The sequence below is a fragment of the Aulonocara stuartgranti genome (assembly GCF_965226115.1).
Source record: "Aulonocara stuartgranti genome assembly, chromosome: 17".
Classification (NCBI taxonomy): domain Eukaryota; kingdom Metazoa; phylum Chordata; class Actinopteri; order Cichliformes; family Cichlidae; genus Aulonocara; species Aulonocara stuartgranti.
Window position 1 is genome coordinate 535,041 of NC_138953.1, and position 22,392 is coordinate 557,432.

At 40.9% G+C, this 22,392-nt stretch overlaps 1 protein-coding gene across 2 annotated transcripts; it reads left to right on the forward strand.

Moving 5' to 3' along the window:
• Nucleotides 1–692: 692 nt before the first annotated feature.
• LOC309692630 (cytidine monophosphate-N-acetylneuraminic acid hydroxylase-like) lies at nt 693–20,841 on the forward strand. 2 transcript variants are annotated; one of them, XM_082511309.1, is made up of 15 exons: nt 693–856; nt 10,688–10,898; nt 10,977–11,068; nt 14,396–14,505; nt 14,739–14,929; nt 15,664–15,744; nt 15,834–15,900; nt 16,037–16,118; nt 16,197–16,334; nt 16,531–16,666; nt 17,395–17,538; nt 18,038–18,212; nt 19,466–19,582; nt 19,756–19,871; nt 20,378–20,841. In XM_082511309.1, the coding sequence occupies exons 2-15, from the start codon at nt 10,693–10,695 to the stop codon at nt 20,514–20,516; spliced, it is 1,794 nt and encodes a 597-aa protein (XP_082367435.1). In that variant the 5' UTR covers nt 693–856; nt 10,688–10,692; the 3' UTR covers nt 20,517–20,841. The 2 variants fall into 2 exon arrangements, with proteins under 2 accessions (XP_082367435.1, XP_082367436.1); XM_082511310.1 differs by lacking the exon at nt 693–856 and adding an exon at nt 4,612–4,704.
• The last annotated feature ends 1,551 nt before the right edge of the window (nt 20,842–22,392 follow it).

Genomic DNA, 22,392 nt, shown 5'->3' on the forward strand with positions numbered 1-22,392 from the left:
CCCTTCTCACCGTCTCTTCTCCTCTTTGGTTTTCTTTCTTTCTCTCCCCCTCTCTCTCTCATTCATTCCCCCTGTCCTATTTATTAAAAAAAAAAAAAAAAATGACAAAGGATGAACTGAAGCTCTGCCATCACGTAATGTCGCATACTGCTGTTTCTGATGTCATTTAGAAAAAAAAAAAAAAAAAAAAAAGTAGTAACATGTGTACATTAGAATTTTAATGTATAGATTTCAAAGTGGTAATAACCTCATAATAATACTGTTTGATACTATAACAATAATAGGCTAGTATTATTGTAACAGAATGCACAGATGGACTCTGTGGGTTGGGACACAACATCATTTGTGCTGTGATAATCAAACATGTGCATTGTTATGGAAATCTGAAGCAGATCGATGACACAAACAGCTACCTGTCATGGTCCTGAGTCTGCCGACTCAGTGGTTTGTGTTTCTTCACGCTTTTGTTTATCCTGAGCATGTATTCTGTTATGATTTGCCATTTGTTAGGTTTCTGTTCTGTGCCTGTCCTGGTGCCACTTCTGTCTATGGTGTCACACTGTGTGTGAATCTGTCTGTTCAGTTCAGCGTCTTGTCCAGTTCTGTGTCTGTGAGTTTCCTGTTTTATTCTGAAGGTCTCTGTCTCATGTGAGTGTGTTCAGATTACGCTTCCTCTGTCCCGTCAGCTTTGATTTCTCCCAGGTGTGTTGCCCTCCTGTTGCTCATCCCCTGATTGCTGCTGTGTGTATTTAAGCCCTGTGTGTTCGCCTGCCTGTTGTTGGTTTGTCTGTGTTCCACGGTGTCCAGTCCCTCGTCCGTGGCGCGCTGCCTTGCCCCCATTCTGGTACCCTCTCAGGTTTGTCATTTAGTTTTGTCTTCCCTCTTTACCTGTTTTGTAGTGATGGGACGTTCTGTATCGAGGCTTCGGAGCGTGTGTCGAGTAATGGAGGGGGCGTTTCCGCGAAGCGCGTATCGAGGCTTGCTTCATTTATGGGAGGAGCTGAAAATGATGACGTCCGAAGCCTCGCTGCCCGGCTGTACCACGTGACTGGTTCATGAAGCGGTTCGAACTTTGCCGCAAATAATCATTTTCCATACTGCCAGCATAAATATACACAGTATACTGCCATCACTACACTATAGGTGTTTTACACACTCCTTTTGTTGTTGACATTTACAGGCTGTATGCAAAATGCCACACTCTTCAAATTCATGCCAGCTATTATTTTTACGTCCAGTAGGTGTCCTGCTAGAGCAAATGAAGCTTCATGAAGCTTCGCGTTGGGGTGAACCAATTGGATGAAAAGCTTCAGTGCTTCATGGGGCTTCATCTGCCCATCACTACTGTTTTGCCATCTCACCACTGTGTAAATAAAACATCACTAGCATTATCATCTACTGCCTGCGTTTTGGGTCCTTTCTCCTAGTGATGGGCAGATGAAGCTTCATGAAGCACTGAAGCTTTTCATCCAATTGGTTCCGCCCAGTGCAAAGCATCTTGAAGCTTCATTTGCTCTAGTAGGACACCTACTGGACGTAAAAATATTAGTTGGCATGAATTTGAAGAGTGTGGCCTTTCGCACACAGCCTGTAAATGTCAACAACAAAAGGAGTGTGTAAAACATGTATATTGTAGTGATGGCAGTATACTGTGTATATTTATACTGGCAGTATCGAAAATGATTATTTGGAAATGCTTAAAATGGAAATGATCATTTACTGTGAGGTGAGGTGTGGTTGGGGTGTGGACAGGCCCAGCCCTAACCAATCTGGCGCCCTAGGCAACATTTTAGGTGGCGCCCCCCTACATCGGCAGTGTAGTGTATGTACTCACAAGAAACCGAATAGCTTTGTCTTTGACCTTTTTTTTTTTTACTTAAAGAAAGCAAATTCACAATCAGAATAATTAACAAGATAAAAAAATATATGAATAAATAAATGAATACAAAAAATAAAAAAAATGAATATATGAAATACAATAACACTGCTTGATGCTGCTGCAAAACTGGTGGGTTGTGCTGCTGAGGTGGAGGCAACAGGAAGACCGCTTGATGCTGCTGCATCATGGCTGGGTTGTGCTGCTGAAGTGGAGGCAGCAGCGGTAGATGTGGTAGATGGCCCAGGGGTGGGATTTAGAAACTTCAACAGTGCATCTGAAGAGAGGAGTATGTGACACCACTGAGTATTAAAGTCTAATAATAAAAACATATGATTCCAGGAATAAAATGAAATGATATAATATAAATGAAAAACCAAAGAGATATATATATGATGTTAACTGATATGCAAATTAGATTAGATTCAATTTATTGTCATCATTACAGTGAAATGCTGAATAGCAGAATGCAAAGTAACAGTATAATATCATATGAGAATGTTATGTTATGATTATCTTTGACCGAATCACAGCAGTGCTCATATTAAAAAACAGCATTCCCTCTCATGTGATATTGCTTAATTAACATTAATGATGTGCGCTTTAACAACTAGGCTTACAACTATAATATATACAGGGGTGGAAAAGTGACTATTACCTGCAGGGTAAACGTTACCTAACCAGAAGGCAATAACAATGTAAACAAAAAACACCTGCTTAAAAGATGAATACAAATGAGGAAAGGTGGGAGTACTGTAATTACCTAACGTTACATTATTATTTTCCATAACAATTTAGCCCCCTCCACAATATTAACTGACGTTAAAACAGTTAACTAGCTATTTATTGATTAGCAATTAGCGAATCATGTAACATTAGCTTAATGCTAAAAATTTAGGTTACTATCACATTCAGACAAATAATTTCATGTAGGCTAACGTTACCTACCTCTGTCTTTTTCTCGTTTCTCCTCCTCTTCTTCTCTCTTTTTTCTTCCCTGGCCACCTGACAGTTTTGGCCGTTTTGACATCTTGTGTTGATTTTTTTTGATGTGGTGACGTCCAAAAGCAACCATGATACGGGAAGGGAGGGGGCGCACCGTGCGGGGAGGGGGGGCGTAATGTTGTAACAAATAATATTTCTATTAAATAAGCTTTACTTTGCATTTTAATTAACGTGGGATTATTTTTTGTATTTAGAAATAATAGTACCAACTTTTTTTTTTTTTTTTTTCAACATTTGTGGCACTGGCGTGGCGCCCCCTGATGGACGGCGCCCTTAGCATTTGCCTATACGGCCTATGCCACGGGCCGGCCCTGGGTGTGGACAGTAGTTGTGCTTTTGTAACGTTGAGGTATGGACAGCTACACACTGCCTGTTCACATTTTATTCTGTAAAAACTAAATTTTCACTGCTTTTATGACCTTTTTAGTGGGGAGAACATAGCTGGGATTTAATGATTTAACAAATCTTTTGAATCCTTTGTCCTCCACAATGCTAAATGGCTGGGAGTCCTCAATCACCATGCTGACCAGGTCTTCATCTATTTGAGATTGTTCTCCTGAGGAAAGACAATAAAGACAAAGCACAAATATAAATATCACACACGTAACTTATAACAGTTGTATAATATTGTTATATCATTTAGTAACATTACTGCATCCTATATTATCATTGCATTTGATGGCTCACCTGGTCTTGCTCCACAATCGGTGTTCCCCTTATTCTCATGCAAAGCTCTGTAGTGCCTAAGCATGGATGAGGTGTTGTTGTTATATCCCAGCTCCCTGGCACATAGCAAACACTTCACCTTGTACAAAAGTCAAGACAGCTCAACATAAATTGTATTGCACCATCAGTATCATGAAAATACATCTTCTGTAGAAATTTACATACCTTGTTGGGAGGAATAAGATCAAAATGTTCCCACACAGGGGAGGACATCCTCCTCTTCTTAGCTGGCTCCATTCTCTCCTGACTTTCTCTCCTCACTCTCATAAACCTCCAAACTGTCTCCAAACTCTCACTAACCGCAACTCTCCATCAAACACCCACATTTTGAATGAAGTCTGAGGGGTTTGTATCGCTGTCATATCTCGCGGCAAAGTTCGAACCACTTCATGAACCAGTCACGTGGTACAGCCGGGCAGCGAGGCTTCGCACGTCATCATTTTGAGCTCCTCCCATAAATGAAACAAGCCTCGATACGTGCATCGCGGAAACGCCCCCTCCATTACTCGACACACGCTTCGAAGCCTCGATACAGAACGTCACATCACTACTTTCTCCCTTCTACGCCACACGGCTCGCCTCGGCAGCCGTGACAGTACCTTTGTCAGGTTTCAGTTTGATTGCATCAAAGAAACAACAATCCAGTGCAGCAGTCTGCACGGCTTCTAACAGAGAACAGAAACAAGCAGAGTCATTTATAGATTGTGTATGTGCATCAACCCTGTCCCTGTCATGGAAAGATGTGACTGATTAAAGCAACAGAGCGATGATGCATTTTTTTAATGCATGGATAACCCAGAGCCTTATGCACCTGCCATGGTCACAGAACTAAAACAGAACCTGTACACAGGTAACGTGTGCTGTCAATGACATTTGTATTCACAGATTATACTGAGCCAAAACAAGATGCTATCATGATCCTCCATTCAGACAGGACAGCCAATCACAGCATAAGCAGTGTGTGTGTTATTAGAACAAATGAGGAAACTGAAAACAGTTTCCTCATTTCCTCACCACCGTGTGTGGTGGAGTTTGACCGAAGCAACTTCGTTCTAAGGTTCGTGAGAAGCATCTCTTTGAAAACAGCGTCTTTGACGGTGAGTTGAATAAAAGTCTGACTGATGTTAAAATGCTCTGAGAGGGACTTTAACAAGCTGCAGCACCTCATGGAGCTGATGTGTTCATGTGCCGTCATGCAGGGGGATGTATGTACAGCATTCATTTCTAGCCTACCACTTACTCTAAAATTAAGTAGCAGAAAAAAACTCAGGTATTCAGTCTGCTGCTAGTGTTAACATCTACACTCCACAAAGTGTTATTTGTGCAGTTTTACAAATGTTTTGAAACATCCTTAAGGTGTGAATAAACAGATTCATCAAAAAAAGTGATTCATTAAGAGCCGAGAATATTCTGCTGTTAATTATAATTTAGCTTTAGCTTGATTGGCGGCTTGAATTTGTGGCTCTGGCTCTCCTGACTGTGGTGAACACGGATAGTTTATAGTGCAGAACTTCGATCGGCCCTCTGCAACACTTCTCTTCTCTGCAGCCATGTTATGTAGATGTTCTTATGTGCTTGGCATCATTGGTGGGGATAGGTTAATCGGATAATCCAAATTGCCACTAGGTGTAAATGTGCGATTGAATGTGAGTGCGAATGGTTGTCTGTCCCTGTGTGTTGGCCCTGCGACAGACTGGCGACCTGTCCAGGGTGTACCCCCCCCCCTCCTATGACAGCTGGGATAGGCTCCAGCGCCCCCCGCGACCCTGAAAAGGAGAAGCAGAAGCGAATGGATGGATGGTATCATTGGTCTTCATTTAGTAACAGTGTGCTATTTGAGTTATTTGTTGATTGTGCCGTTGGGTTTTGAAATTTATTTGAGTTTTGGTCATTTTTTTGTTTAATAATTTTAGAGCCTCTTTTCAGTTGCATTCATAAGTTTTGGTTAGCTTGTGTTTTGCACGGATTCCTTTTGGTCTCGACGTTCATGTTAATCACTCTGTCTGTCTATGGGTACATATTTCTTTAGCTTTTACAAACATGAGATTGTCATATATTTTATGGGAGTGTGTCATTAAGATAACGGTGTAATAAGACCCAGTGTTTGTCTGCACATTAATGCAGTCATCCACACATGTATGAGAGACAGAGCTCACACTGTATCAATAAACTGTTTACCACAAGTGACCTTTGACATCCGCTCCATATTGACACTTGTTCAGGAACCGTTGATACCACATTTTAATACCTTAAGCATAATTTATTAATATCCAGTAATTTGGGGGAAGAATGTTATGGATATCTGAAATAACACAGATGTAGTTCCAACACAAATCTCTATCCTAATAAAGAAACACAAACAGTCTTTTTGCTAGTTTTTATGTATGAACATAAAGCTGACAACATGTCGCAAAGATAACAAGCAGCACAAAGACATTTCAACGTTATCACCACAGTGGTTCCAGGCAGAAACGTGAAGAATTAGTCTGACTCATCTCTGAATTTTCTTCTGACTGTTCTGACTGCCGGTGCTGTGGTCAGCATGCACTCAGCGTCATCTTCACGCAGGGTTTCTGTGTAGCTTTGCCTTAGTACACTGTGCAGCTGAAGCACATCAGTATAACTGACAAAACACGATCCTTGTGTTCAGTCATATCAACTCAACAGAGAAGGTCAGAATCCTGAAACTTTCCATCACACGGTGCAGTTCAGGATTAAAACTATACCAGAGTTCAGGTGAGGTAACCTTATGGATGTCGTTGTGCAGTGTGGGGAAAAGCAGGGCTTAGAGTTAAGGAACATAATCGTTTGTTTGTTAAGCCAACGATCAGCTGATGCACGCTGCTTTTTCAATATTCACTGTTATTTGTGGATCTAGCCAAAATGAATTCAGAGCTGTATAACAGATTTAGATCTACTACAGAATATGAAGCTAGTAAAACAAAGCTGGGGTCTAACCTTGCAATATAAAGTTCCTCGAGGCCTCTGTTTCTGTGACTTGGTGGTACATAAATGAAACTGAACTAGAGCTGGGCGATATGAGATTTTTTCATATCACGATATGTTTTTTTCATTTCAGGCGATAACGATATCTATCACGATATCAGCCAAATAACTATATTTGTAAGATTTAAATGTGCCGTTGCTCACAAGTAAAATGTGAAATAATCAGCAGCTTGTTTTTATTTAAATATTTATTTCCCATAATAAGTTCAACAGGGTAGATGTACTTAAGGAACATGAGACTTTTTCAGATAAATAAAGGCAAATATTGCAAACTACACAAAAGGCAGCCGCTAAAGCGTTTAAGTTTCAAAATAGAACAAACAAAACAGACTAAATTGTCAATTCCACTTAGAAACAAAATATTAATTCTAAAAATAAATCTTAGTTTGTTTTACAGAAGAACAGACAAAACTAACTTTTGTCAATATCAAATAAACTGAGAACTAAAAGGAAATTCTCGATCTCTCCTTGTTGTATAGCTGAGCTTTTCAAACAGTTTTAACAGTTACTTTAGTCTGACAAAAGCCGAATGACGAATTAGCGCTTCCAGTCAGAGACTGAGGCTACGTCCACACGTACACGGGTATTTTTGAAAACGGAGATTTTCCGTTTTCGTTTTAAAAAATAATCCCGTCCACACATAAAGGAAGAAATGAAGGAAAACGCTGCTATGAACATGCCAAAGCAGCAGGTGGCGCTAGATTCCTAACCGTGCAGAAATGTTGGCCAATCAGAAGTCTAGAAGCCTCGGTGGGAAAAAGTAAACAAAGCTGGGGCATAGAAGCAGAACCGAGTCGTATGTGTGGAGGGACAGTAACTGTGTGTATATGTAAGCATTTAAACACTGCAGAGAGTAGAATTAACAGTATTGTAGAAATTCATTTCACCGAAACAATAACGTGGCGCACAGTGTGACGCATGCACCAGTTTATTGTATTTCCAGACTTGCTTTCGGCACATTTACAGTGCACGCTACTCTGTTTTTGTCAGACTTGAAATAGCAGAAATACCTTCACACTACGGAACTTCTATGGCTCTTCCGTTCGACAATCTCTCCGGCGTTGGAACCGTCATCTGTTTTCTCTTCGGTCACGCTCGGTTGATTTTTCTAGTCGGCACACTCATTTCCTCCATTACCCGCTGGCTGCTTCCCAAACAAACACACGTGCGGCTTGGCACTTGTGCTGTACGTAACAAGTCACGCGACGTGACGCTGCGGCTGTGATTGGTTCGGCTCTGCGCTACTTAATTTGGATTGGCTGACCTTTTTTTTTTTTTTTTTTTTTTTTGAGGACAAGAGCGGCGAGGTCTATCGCGATAGCTTAATTTCTCTATCGAGTAAAAGTTATATCGCGATACATATCGTTATCGTTCTATCGCCCAGCTCTAAACTGAACTAAAAACTGATAAAGATGAGTGAATCAGCATCGTCACTTTCAGCCTGCCCTGCAACAGTCCAACACTGTGCATCACTGTAAACTAAACAGCAATACTGCAAACTAGCTGGTTTAGCACTAAACTGCTTAGCACACATTTTCATGCAACCTTTTAATAGCATGATTTTGACGGTGTTAACTACGAGAAGACTAGAGGAAATATTAGTTATATTAATGGAAACAAAAACACACTCCCTACACGCCTTTTTTTCCTTTGTATTTTTTTTATTTTTCTGCTTTGCTTATTTCTATTTTCTTTCCTTTTTTTTCTTCTTTCATCCTTTTGTATGGATATTTTAGTTGGTTAAATACAGAAAAAAGAAAAATACATGTAGTGACAAATTGTTGAAGTTGGTGGTATTGTACAGTGATTCCTAATGTCAATTAAAAATAAATAAATAATAGCACAAAACCAGCTGAAGTATACTTCAGTTTTGTAGTTTTGCTCCACAAAAGCTTAATCCAGCAACAGATCATGTGTATATGAAATACCTGATTTAAAAACAGATTATTAGGATGTGACAAATAAGATTTAATGTTCACAAAATGTGACTTGCTGAGCAGTCTTATCTTTGAAAATAATATCTTCCTCTTCTGTCCTTTATTTCTTTCAGCCTCTGTCAGTGCGCCCCAGGGCGGCTGTGGCTACAACGTAGCTGCCGTCACCAGTGTGTGAATGTGTGTGTGGATGGGTGAATGACTGAATGTAGTGTAAAGCGCTTTGGGGTCCATAGTGACTGAGTAAAGCGCTATACAAATACAGGCTATTTACCATTCTTATATCGTTCTTCATCTCTAGGTTGCCTGTGGAACTGTAGATGGTACTGTACTGCTAGCAGGCCTCGGTGTAACTGCAGGAGCAAATAGTTTTCACAAAACAGCATTACAGGAAAAGGTGCAGCAGCATTATGGTAGAGTGCAAAACGTAGCACTGTCTGCCGTCTAACACATTTTGGTAATTATAGACAAAAAGCAGAACTAGGTGATGAACTTGTTGTACGTCACGACTCTGTATATAACCACTCACGCCATACAGGGATAAAGACAAGTGTAGCAAAGGAGACAGAATCAAAGTGTAGCACCATAAAGGAAGGATTGATTGTTAAAGATAGACGGAGATGTTTTGATCAAAAGTGTGTATGAAGGGTACAGGAACACAGAGTACCAAATAACAGGAAAAGTAGGCACTGAATTAGAAATTATAAAAAGTATAAATGTAAGAGATCAAGGGACTGTCCCCCGAATATGCAGGCTTTTAAATGTTTTTAAATTTTATTTAATCACAACAAAAGTTGCCTCAAGGTGCTTTATATTGTAAAGTAGACCCTAAAATAACACATACAGAGAAAACTCGACAATCATATGACCCCCTATGAGCAAGCAGTTTGGCAACAGTAGGAAGGAAAAACTCCCCCAAGCTCTTAAATAATCAGGCCCCATCTTATCTTAATGACCTTGTAGTACCATATCACCCTATTAGAGCACTTCGCTCTCGCTCTGCAGGTCTTCAAACTTTCCTTTTTGCTAAAGCATATAGTTAGGGCTGGACCAGGTGACCCTGAATATCATTGCTGGGTTTTTCTCTGTATGTATTATTGTAGGGTCTGCCTTACAATATAAAGCGCCCTGAACTGACTGTTGTTGTGATTTGCTGTATAAATTGAACCGAATTATTTCTGTTGACATTCCTTGAACAACCATACTGTATACAAAACCAAATGAATCATATATTAAAGTGTTTTTCAGCTTCGCTCCCAAATTGGTTGAAATATGGGTTCATTCTTTCTTTCTTTTTAACTGTGTTAAAGTTTTATTCCTATTGATAAGGAGAAATTTGAGTGTCCGTAGAAAAAGAAAGGGACTAATGTTGGTGATAGAGAAAATTCTCAATGCAGATAACTGAACTGAAGTAGAGTATGAGATGTATTTGTTGAGCAATGTGCATAAAGGGATTTATAAATGTTTACATTCATTTGAAGAATTTCGACCTGAGCTCATATTGTAAACCAGACTTTTGTCCTCCATGTGTACATTGTTCTTTACCTCCTGAAGTTATGCCAGTGCCATTAGCTATCTCATATAGTTTATGGGAGTGTGTCATAAAGATGTAGTTGCCATAAAGAAGCAGCTGAAGGTCAGGTAAAGGTTAACATTGCCAGAAACCAGGTCAGTTTGGACGACACCTTTGAAACTGTGAAAACTCACAAACAAATAACTAGTCAGTTAATACGAGCAACCAGAGTAATACGAGCAACCAGAGTAATACGAGCAACCCATTTTCATTGATTTGACCCTCACGGGTGGATTAAAAATCCATCTCAATAGAAATGTAGGTTAACTTGGTCCTCCAACAGCCTCACTGTACAAAACTTGCAGACTACTCCACACTACTGCTACACATGAGTACAGCTTTTGAGTCACTTTAGGAAAAGTAATCAAATCTGGGCTGAATAATGACATTTGGGCTTTTTTACTTGTACTTAATTATCAAGTTTGACCCCAACAGCATGTAAGGATTAATGCAACGTCCTTTTCAGTGTCTGAAGTCTGTCATTTGAATCAAAGCTATTGTAAGATCCTTTGTGCTTGCATCAAATACTGTGAGTTAAAACTCTTCTTTTTGATTTTTAACATTTAGGTGCAATGGCCTCTCAAATAGCAAAGGTGTTGTTGTCATTGGATGCTGAAGCAGTCGGCTCGCTCAAAGAAGGAGTCAATTTCAAGAAAAGCCCAGAGGACGGCAAATGTTACATCATATTTAAGAGCAACAATGACTTGAAAGCATGCAAAAACCAGTGCAAGCATCAAGGTGGGCTGTTCGTCAAAGACGTTGAAGACCTGGATGCAATGTAAGAACAGGAACAGATTTCAGAGATTATCTGTGGTCGACGTTTGATTATAGCTGACAGAACTCTCTGTTCCCTCAGGACTGTAAAATGCACCAAACACAACTGGAAATTAAACGTGTCAACAATGAAATATGTGAACCCGCCCGACAGCTTCTTGCAGGATGAGCTCGGTAAGTTCTGTCTGCACAGTGCCTTTTCCTGTATATTGATATGCCACTTCCTGCAATGTGGATCTGAAATCTAAATATGCAAACTACAAAGCTGCATTATGGGATGTGTGGTTAGCTTGTAACTATAGCTCTTGCCACAGTCGGCGCTAACAGTCAGAATAGCAACTACTTTCTGTGCTTTTTTTAATTTTAATGCTAAATTGGCAGAGGGCCCCTTCTAATGAATAATTTGACAATTTGTGCCAATAACTGTGAAGCAATGTCAAACTAATTCTTTCCAACAGACATTTTTCCATGCTTCACATGAGTGGAGTGTAAACTTGATAATCTAATTTTCTTCTCTGCAGGGTCATTTTTCCCCTCAAAGAATAGTAAATATAACCAGTTGTTAAAAGGGACAGCTCTCTTAGCCCAGCACTATGCATCTCAGCACTCAGCAACATCGCTGTGTGACTGCACTTGTTCTGATTAATCTGTGTAAAAAGGTATCTCTCTTCCATTTACTTGCATTATCTAAGAGTGTGGCGGTTGAGTAAACAATATATATATATCTTTTAAATCCCAGTTAAACATTAGCCAGCAGCGCAGTTATCGTTTCTGTGCAGGTTTCCAGGAATTCAACAGTCGGCATAAATTGCTGTAAAGTACAGGGTGGGCCATTTATATGGATACATCGTAATAACATGGGAATGGTTGGTGATATTAAAGTCCTGTTTGTGGCACATTAGTATATGTGAGGGGGCAAACTCCCCCAGATGGGCGGTGACCATGGTGGCCATTTAGAAGTCGGCCATCTTGGATACAACTTTTGTTTTTCCAATAGGAAGAGGGCCATGTGACACATCAGACTTATTGGTAATGTCACAAGAAAAACAATGGTGTGCTTTGGTCACCCACTGCTGTACTTGGCCCTGGAGTGTCCTCAGGGAGAGAGGAAATAAGGACAGGCGGCCTAATGGAAGGCCTCTGTCCCATCACCTCATCCATGAGGCCAAACCAGGGCCAAGCAGCAGCAGTGGGCTTCGCACTGACTCCCTCACCTGACCCTGGACACTTGCAATCCTAAAGGCAGAGGAAATCAGAAATGACAGACAAATATAAACAATACAACTTTTAGTAAATGTGCATTTATTAAATTTCATTCTTAAATTATCTTCTTGACAGCACACATTCTTTGTATCTTTTCTTTAAGTTGTCCCACTTCTTTTTGGCCTGCAAGGGGGTGACTTTCCCTTGCAGCCCCATCTTCTCGAGAATAGTCCTGATCGCACACAAAAAAATAAGAGAAGAGAGAAAACCATGACAACTGATAATCCCTAAATCCAAAAGTTTTCACAGCAGAACACAAGAGGAATATCGTCTGGACATCACAGGTTCTGTACAGAATGAGGGTTGTTGAAACCGTACTCAGATGAATATGATGTGTAAATTGATTTATTCGTGTGCCTCCATCCCACAGTCGCTGAATTTTTTACCCCAGTGAAGAGGTGATCGTTTTCTCCTCTAGTTTTAATGAAGTCTGCCGTTAGCTCTTTGGTGCCTATAAACATATCACAAAAAAGTGGATTGGGAAAAATGTAAGCGGCAATGAAAAACCGCGGGACCCACCATACAAGCTAGTTTACGGACACTTTTATGAAGATTGTTTAAATAAATATTACAAGTCTATGCAAATTCACAACCCTAACAACATAACCGCTATAAAAATGTAACTTTTGTACCACCAGATTTTCATATACTTACTTTTAAAAGTGTATTCGTCTCCCGGTTTTTCTTTTTGTGCCGCCATCATTACGTGAATGAAGTTCTGTGCAATGAATTCTGGGCCGGTCAGCTATCGAGCTGGTGGGTGACAGACGTCACCGAAAACGTCAAAGCACTTTTGCAAATATGCGATATCTTGATAAACCGAGCAGATATTTGATGTTTACACAGCTACTTTCTCACCTGAAAATATGCTAAAAGTTTATTTTGTGACCCAGAAAGATTAGTATGAGTAATTTTAAAACTTAGTAGCGGCCGCCATTGTTGGAAACTGGAGTTTGGCTGGGCCGCGCTATGAATTCTGGGATATGGTGGGCCACGAAGGACACACCCGACCCATCCTTCAAATTCGGGGAAAAGGAGGACGCATTTGTCGGCTGCATTCGGAGGAGTCTACGAATTTGGACAGCCTTCGGCGCGTCGCTGTGACGTAATCGGTCTACAAATGCGGCCTCAGGAGGAAGCAGCCCATGAATTTGGACACGACCATGGGTTCACCCACACTCCTGCTCTCTCACACAAACCTGCTTATGAATGTTTAATATAATCAAAGTTTGGTTTGCTCTCACCTTTCTCAAACTTGGTAAAAAATGAATCAAACAGTTCAGTTTCATCATTTATTGATAACAGAAATCTTCCTCTCAGGTTTGGAGTCTCTGAGTCAGCAGTGCTCTCTTCCTCACAGCACATACACTATCATCCAATCTGCCCATCGTCATCATCACAGTGTTAACCACCTGCAGTGCAGCTCTCTTCTCTGCAGTCGATCTCATAAATCTCTCACAGAGGACCTGTTCTTAAACAGCTCCTAACGTCATGTGCACACGGTACAGCACAGATTTGTCTGCTTCACTTATTTGTAGCACAGTGGTGCAGTGAACACACTGTCAAGACAAACGATCCAGTTTGAAGATGAAGCAGAATATAATTAATAATAATATTAATAGTAAAAGGGCAGCACGGTGGCACGGTGGTTAGCACTGTTGCCGCACAGCAAGAAATTCCTGAGTTCAATTCCACCATCAGGCCGGGGTCTTTCTGTGTGGAGTTTGCATGTTCTCCCCGTGTTTGCGTGGGTTCTCTCCGGGTACTCCGGCTTCCTCCCACCGTCCAAAGACATGCAGCTTGTGGGGATAGGTTAATTGATTAATCCAAATTGTCACTAGGTGTGAATGTGAGTGTGAATGGTTGTCTGTCCCTGTGTGTTGGCCCTGCGACAGACTGGCGACCTGTCCAGGGTGTACCTCCGCCTCTTGCCCTATGACAGCTGGGACAGGCTCCAGCGCCCCCCGCGACCCTGAAAAGGATAAGCGGAAGCGAATGGATGGATGGATTAATAGTAAAACCTCGTGTTGTTTAATTGAATCATATAAAATAGTAACTTACATAAATGATGTAACTCTGTAATAAGAAACATGGAAAAGGTGCTACAGTGAAGCTTGTATTAAATACTACTATGGGTAGTAGTGTGAATAGCTCTATTTAAAGCATCGAGAATAACAGAATGATAATAATATAAATGCCATGTGAGGTCAACACCTGAGCTTGTTGTTGCACTCGCAGAGGTCGAAGTGTTGGATGATGGGGGGCTGCAGTTGGTGGAGCTGAGCCCTGTTGACCCCTGGATGGCTGATCCTCGAGAGCCTCTGGAGCTCCAGGAGGGAGAAGTCAAAGTACGTTGATGTTACGCTTTAGATAACAAATATTTAACCCCAGTTTTTCAGACAACACCGTGCATACTACTGTGCTACTCTTATGAAACTGTTTGGCAAAATGATATAAAACTTGAATGATCTAAGTAGTAATAATAATAATCATCTCAAATGTTGTCAATCGTGAATGAACGAAGAGTGAAAAGTGCATCAGCTGTCTCCAAAGATGACATTTTCTTTGACCTTCCTCTCAGGTGACTTACCTAACCCACGCCTGCATGGAGCTACAGCTTGGTGAGAGAAGGTTCATGTTCGACCCCTGGTTAAAGGGTCCCGCGTTTGCCAGAGGGTGGTGGCTTCTCCATGAGCCTCCAGCAGATGCTCTGGACAGGCTTTGTGGTGCAGATCTCATCTACATCAGCCATATGCACTCAGACCACCTCAGGCAAGCTCTGCCAATGCTGCTAAATATACATACAAATAAATATTGCTGCTGATTTTATTTGAAGCAACTAAACAATTCAGAGAAAACATAGTATGGTATCTACAAACTGCTCCAGCTGTTCGGTTCATCTGGACAGGAGCACACACTGTATACCATCATGGCAAAGGGAGGGGAAATGTTCTTAGAGTAAAGGCTGTAAAAGGACTCCACATATACAGGACTGTAATAACGACTCAGGATGGAGAAATATATAATAAAACCAAGACCAGATTACTTCCTTTATGATGTTGTGATATGTAAAACCTTAGAAGTGACTGTGCACGTAACAGAATATTATTAGCAAAGACAAATAAAATCATGCAAATAGTTCTATTGAAAAGTATAGAATATAATTACAACTGTCACTGAGATTCAAAAATACATTTCCAGTTTGTTCCACTTTGTAGGATAACAAACCTTTAACATTACAGGATTTGTATTCCTGTAATTGTTTGTAATTAACAACAAGCTCATTCTGTGAAGAGCCATATGAAGAAAGAGGAGTGGCTCACGACTCCACACAGTCACTGTAAATGTCACTTCTGACTAGAAAAGAAACAAAAGCAGTTTTTGGAATATTAAATAAAAGTTTCTTTCTGGTTAGAAACTTCAGAATCTACAAAGAGTTTAACTTTTAGCCTTGGATACTGTTCATGTTGACACGGTGGCGTGCTGACGTGTTGTTTGCTTTGTAGCTATCCCACACTGAAGGTCTTGGCAGAAAGAAGGCCCGATGTCCCCATATATGTTGGTGACACATCCAGGCCTGTGTTTTGGTCAGTAATGACGTGGAGCTCAATCTTCCCCATAAATTACAGAGGAAATAAATCCGGTACAAAGTGAGTTTGTTCTTCTGCTGTGACAGGTATTTGAAGCAAAGCCAAGTGAAGCTGACCAACATTAAAGTCATTCCCTTTGGTGTTTGGCAAAATGTAAGTCACACCTCCATCATGTGGTCAAGAGTATTTACAATAAGCATGTTTGGAAAATGTTGAATTGTAAAATGATTCAATTCATTTTGGGGGAAATATGATTATGAAGTAAAATGGCTCTTCCTGTCTCACTCAGATTGATGAACACCTGAGGTTCATGATCCTGATGGATGGTGTACATCCTGAAATGGACACCTGCATCATTGTTGACTACAAAGGTGTCATTTCAAATAATATTATTACTGATGCTGTGAAAATCAGTCTGATTAGGATATAAAACGCAGTTTTGATTGCAGGTCACATGATCCTCAACACTGTGGACTGCACCAGACCAAACGGCGGCAGGCTGCCACAGCATGTGGATGTGATGATGACCGACTTCGCTGGAGGAGCTTCTGGATTCCCGATGACCTTCTATGGAGGGAAATACAGCGGTGAGCCTGAGCTAGGTTAGCTTAGTTAGCGTTTAGCTCCACACGCACACAGCAGTGTCTCAGTTACAGTCTTTTGACAGACACATGTAGCTCTTTTAGCCACGTAGGAACTGACTTGTTTAACTCACATGTTGTGATCAACAGTGTCAAAGTGCACCAAACTGCTGAGATGAAGCAAATGTTGATTTGTTTCCAGATTCCTGGAAGGCAGAGTTTATCAAGAATGAGAGGAAGAAGCTGCTGAATTACAAAGCTACACTGGCGAAGTCCCTGCAGCCCAGGATCTACTGCCCATTCGCTGGATACTTTGTGGAGGCTCATCCGTCAGACAGGTAGAGTTAGTAACGAGGTTTGCACAGCACCAGAGATGCATCGATAAAGCACACAAGGGTTGGAATGACTTTTATGTTCCCTGACAGGAAGAATCCTCACAACAAAGGTAGCTGATCTGATGCAGATAGATCCCAAGGTCAAAGCTGATGTGTAGTTCATCTGGGCAACTCCATCCAATAACTGATCAAACAGAGTCTATATCTGGGATCCTCTTTGTATTTAGTGCCTATTTATCTGTATGAGCTACAGTCTATCTCTGCAACCACGACTCCACCTTCATGAGCTGCTCCTATTGTACTGAATTGTGTTTCTAACTGACAGTAGTTCAGTTCATCATTCGTTTAAAATGTTTTAGCAGGTGTTTTATTGTTTTAGCATTCTTCCAGTCTCCTGTTGCCACTGCGCCAACATTTTTGAAACGTGTTGTTAGCATAAAACATTTAAACTAAAGTTTTATTCTCTGTTTGATGCAATACATTTGTGATGTTAATAAATAAGGATAAGATTAACATGATTTTGAGATTGTAGTATTATTTACATCGTACACAGCATCCCAACTCTTCTGCAAACAGGGTTGTACGACACAGTCGTGGCCCAAACTTTGGACAGTGACGGGACTGCTAATGACTGTTAAGTTACAGATGTAGCATTTAAACAAACATGAGATCTAATTTATTCTTTATGTGTCCTTTTACTTCTGTCTGTTTGTACTGTGTGTTGGGTGTAGATACATAAAGGATACTAATATCAAAAACAGTGCAGAGGACCTCAATGCAGTCATTAATAAGCTGGCACCAGCAATCAAGACTTGGACACCGCAGCCAGGTGCTGTGCTGGACCTGGGCCTCGCTCTGAGAGACCCCACCAGCAGGTTGGAACAGCTCACATGTTTGTCTGTGTTTTCCATTCTTTGCCACTGTAGGAAAGAAAAAGACTCTTATTCCATCTGTGTAATACAACTACATAAACCACAGACACTTAAACAGTAATGTCAGTAGCTGAAAGGCCAGTGAATAAACAGATTAGTCTGATGGGAAAAAATCCTCACCGTCTGCACTGCCAATGTAAAATTCAAAAGCTTTGGACAGTAGCTTCAGCCTGTCTTTTTCATCTTTATATAGTTTGTATGTGTGCAGTAACTGTATAAAATGACTTTTATTCTTACTGAGTTACAACAAGCTACAGCTGCTCAATTAGCTCATGTCAATCAGAACATCTGATCTGACTGCATGTCCATGTTATCTGCTGACATCATGTCATTACTTTGTTTCAACTGTTATCACTACAAACAGCACAAGACAACTTGTAAAAAACTAAAATGATCATGTAAATAACACCCAGGTGCTAAATGAAATACTTTCTTTACATAGTGAGGCCATCATCAATCCACCAGCCAGTGCAAAACTCTACAAGGACAGCTGGGAGTTCGACTTGTATGTGAACGAGCTGAACGGTGCCATCAAGTCGGACATATTTAAACATCAGAGCTGGATCCAGTTTTATTACACGTGGGCTGGCTTTCAAAACTACAACCTTGTTGTGCGGGTAAATGTTCTCCTGCAGAGCTGTTTGACTCTTTTTTTTTTGTCAAGAACTGTTCTGCACTCAACATCTGACCTTTGTCTGCATTTACTGTGTTCTCGTGATTTTTCCTACCTAAAAGCATTTCTCTGCTTACTGCTTCCAGAAACCAAATAAAACACACGAGCCTGCAAAAAAGGACTGTAAAAATATTTACTTTGTCCATTTTTTAATATGGTTGGGGGAAAGCATTAAGAAAAAACAAAATAAAAACTATTGTGCGTCTTGAGATTGGACCGACAACCCGCTCAGAATGTGCCCTGCCTCCTGGCCCGTGAAAGCCAACAAGAGCTGGACAATAAGATGGATGTTCAATAAGGAGAGATCATTAGAAAGAACTGAGCATGATTCATCAATGTACAGAATTCAATTAAGATATTTTGCCATCATAGTCTGAGGGCCCATCGCAGCAGAACGTAATCCCAGCAGTGACGGGGATTAGGGCAGGACCACCCCGGGAGTCTGGGTGGAGGTTTGGATGGAGCTTGAGTAATATGGGAGAGGCTGAGATGGGGAGGAGGTGGGTTGCATGAAGGCGACTGCAAGGGAAAAGAACAGATGAGATTTAAAGTACGCGGATTGGAGGATGATTGGCCTTAAAAAAGACGATTGGACTAGACCAGTGATGTCACAATCAGGCTGTGACAGTGACGTGAAGCTGAGATTAGCCCCAAAAACCTGGGAAGCAGACAGATGTATGACTAAAGATCTTCTGTACTGAACTTGTCCACCAAGCAGTGAGCAGTGTGATTATGAATGAAATCTTTTTTTTTCATGCACATAGTAGTGATGTGTGCATCGTTTTACTTTCCGTTAACCTTGTAAACCATAAAACCCAATGAAAAATGTAGAAGTTCAACAAAAAACTGAGACGTTTTCAGGCTAAGCTTCCTTGTAACTATGCTATGATAGAGACGGGCTTCCAGTGTTTTAAAGCAATAAATACGTGTTTTTTTACACCTGAGCAGAAATTTTATTTTATATGTTTTTTGATAATCCCTTTCCCTCATGCTACAGCAGCCTCTGTAGTACCTGAGCAGAAGCTGATAATACGCGTGCAGGTAACATCCTGCAATGATGAAATCTAAAAACAAACAACTCGCTCTCTGCTCTGATCCCTCATCACCACCTCGCTTCCTTCTAGCTGTTAACGATCTCCTTCTCTCACTCGTTTTTCTTTTGCATTGCTGTCTCACTCAGAGTGTGTCTCCGTGTAGGTCATTGAAACAGACGACGAGTTTGAATGCATCACTGACGGTTATGACTATCTGGTGGACTTTCTGGATCTATCGTTCCCCACAAAGAGACCTGACAGAGAGCACGCCTACTTGGAGGTGAGTCCCTAAACAAACAGATAACAGGATGTGAATAATAGTGATTTCCTCCTGACTCCCAGCGAATCGTGAGGAAATGATCACGTCTGCCATCTAACATCTGAAAAACTCCTGTTCTGCCTGGATACTTTATTTACATGCTGTTATGCTCATGCTGCTTCGTTTCATCTAAGATTAAAAACAGGATTGGAGTGATGAGGTACGTGGTGCTGCACGGCTGTCTGTGGGACGACCTGTACATCGGCTTTCAGAACCGCGTCAGCCGAGACCCAGACATCTACCACCACAAGTACAGACATTTAATCTCACAGATTCTTTGTCATGCTGTAAATTGTTCGAATAACTATGCTGCACTTTCAGTGTTTTTGAGCTAAACATGAAGAATTGATAAATATCTATACACACAGATTTATTTACACACATACATACACATGTCTGATTATACACACAGATCAAAATACACAATACTATTTAGTAAAATATAATTTTGATGTATTTTACTTTATGTAGGAGGAGCACTCAGACACATGTTGTTACAGCATGTTTATTTTGTTAAGAATATTCATTGCCATTTTCAAGCCTAATAACTCTTAGCTTAGCTATCACAACCATGTAATGTTGTAAATGGGAAATCCTTGATGCTGCTCTTTTTTGACTGACTTCATAATTACCTGCATGTGATGTATTTAGGGTCCGTGTCAGTTACAGCTAAAGAACAGTAACTTAGGCTGCATCCACAGGGACACTGTGCTACTGTGACTGTATGAACTTTAATCACCTCGTCTTGGCCTCTAGGTTCTGGAAGCACTTCCAAGCAGAGCTGCCACTTTGCAGGCCAGACTGGGAACAGTTCCGAAAACAGGTCTTCACCATCGATGAGTCGACCATACCTCTCAGTGATACAACGATGGGAAATAACTGTGCCCTGTCGTGAATTGATTCTGGTTTGATTCTGGATTTGTAAAGATCCAGTTACTGATTTGATGTAATGCATATTAACTATGCAGTTCCAATTGGGCCTAGGTCACCGCTTTACATTAATGAGATAGCAAAGTAATCAATCAGGTGGCTGTCAGGTAAGGAACTCAGCTCAGGGTCATCAGTCTTTAATAGACAAAACACTGATTTTGCACATTTAATCATCTTTCAGATCAGGAAAACTGTTTACAATCAATTTCTGTGAAGTATAAATCTATGTTTTTACCTTAACAATGCTATGTAATTGATGGTAATAAAAATGACATCTATTTTGCTATTAATGTGCGTACTCACCTGAACCACAGAACATGCTGATTCAATAACTTCTGAAAAATAGGAAGCACATGAGTTGCATGAATACAAGAAACAAGGATGGCTACTAAGCTATGGCGTTATTTTTGTGCCACTATTCTGAGCGCACGTAAAAAAAATTTGCAAGTGCAAGTGTTGCATTTTGAGGAGAAATTTATTAAGCTTGATCAGCTGTTGTTGGAATTTATTTAATATTAATTTCTAGTATCAGCTGATGTTTGCTGGAGCCACAGCTGTAAAGCTGCTGGTCATGATATCGGTTTGGATATGTGGTGAGAGGGAAACATGAAGGTGATACAGATCATACATATACCAACAAGACAGCGTACATCACTGTCACAGCAGTGTTTGTTTTCATTCAAAGGCTTTATGGTTTTTCCTATAATACCTGGTGGGCCGGTCTCAATGCCCGGGCCAATTTTTTGTCCCAGTCCGGCCCTGGCTGACCAGTAGACTTGTAGTCAACACCGCCTAAACCAAGACCAAGACCAGAGGATACTGAGACCAAGACCAAGACAAAGTCGAGACGAGACCAAGACAAAAAAGTCTTTAAACTGCAGCCAGATGCTCCTTCGTATGATATTGATAATGATATTATCCTATATCCTCGCATGTGATTGGCCACAATACGGAGGGATTGGAGCACAGCTGAGCCACTGTGTGAGAGCTGAGCAGCAAAAGGAAATTAAGTGAGGAGCGGCTCTCACTCACTACAAAGCGCTCTGTAAGCACGGCTCTTAGAATCAGAATCAGAATACTTTATTAATCCCAAAGGAAAAAGGAAAATATAATAGAGCTGATGCTTTTGCGCACGACACATTATCGCACGTTACGTTGTGTGTCATGGATGCTGTTGACTCCAAATCTCCCGACCACTATGCTATGGCGTTATTTTTGTGCCACTATTCTGAGCGCACGTAAAAAAAAGTTTGCAGGTGCAAGTGTTGCATTTTGAGGAGAAATTTATTTTGAGCGAAGAAAAGCTAAATTTGAGATGATGAGATGAGTCTTTATTTGTCAGTTGCAGGTCTTTTGCCCACAACCGAGATGACAGACCTTACCGACCGTACATACAACACAAACATCACATTGGGGAGACAGGTCAGGCCAGGTAGCGAGGAAAAAAAAACCATTGAAATGTGTAACACAGAAGGATAATACAGGAATGCACAGATATCAACACACCATAGCACAATAAACACAGACAGCAACATGGGAAAGAGTTCCAGTGTGTACATCTGATCTGGGACCGCTGCAATCTTCGACTGCGCCTCCAGCTGACCCGATGTCCACATCAGAGGGGAGGTAAGCGTTGGAGGTGGCGTTGGATCCGGGGTAGGGCGGGTGATGCGTCAGTGAGTGCTTATCAGTATCAGTATGTGTATGCGTGTCCATAGTTCAGCTGAGACAGTGTCCTTCGCTTCAAATTTGAGTGAACAAACTTCACTGCTGCATGCAAAAATGTATTTCAGTGTTTGCTATTATCCACACACACACACACACACACACACACACACACA

Coding starts and splice junctions, on each gene's coding strand:
- LOC309692630 (XM_082511309.1), top strand. CDS start 10,693: ATGGCCTCTCAAATAGCAAAGGTGTTGTTGTCATTGGATGCTGAAGCA. Junction 11,069..14,395: donor CTTCTTGCAGGATGAGCTCG/GTAAGTTCTGTC, acceptor TTGCACTCGCAG/AGGTCGAAGTGTTGGATGAT. Junction 14,506..14,738: donor TCCAGGAGGGAGAAGTCAAA/GTACGTTGATGT, acceptor CCTTCCTCTCAG/GTGACTTACCTAACCCACGC.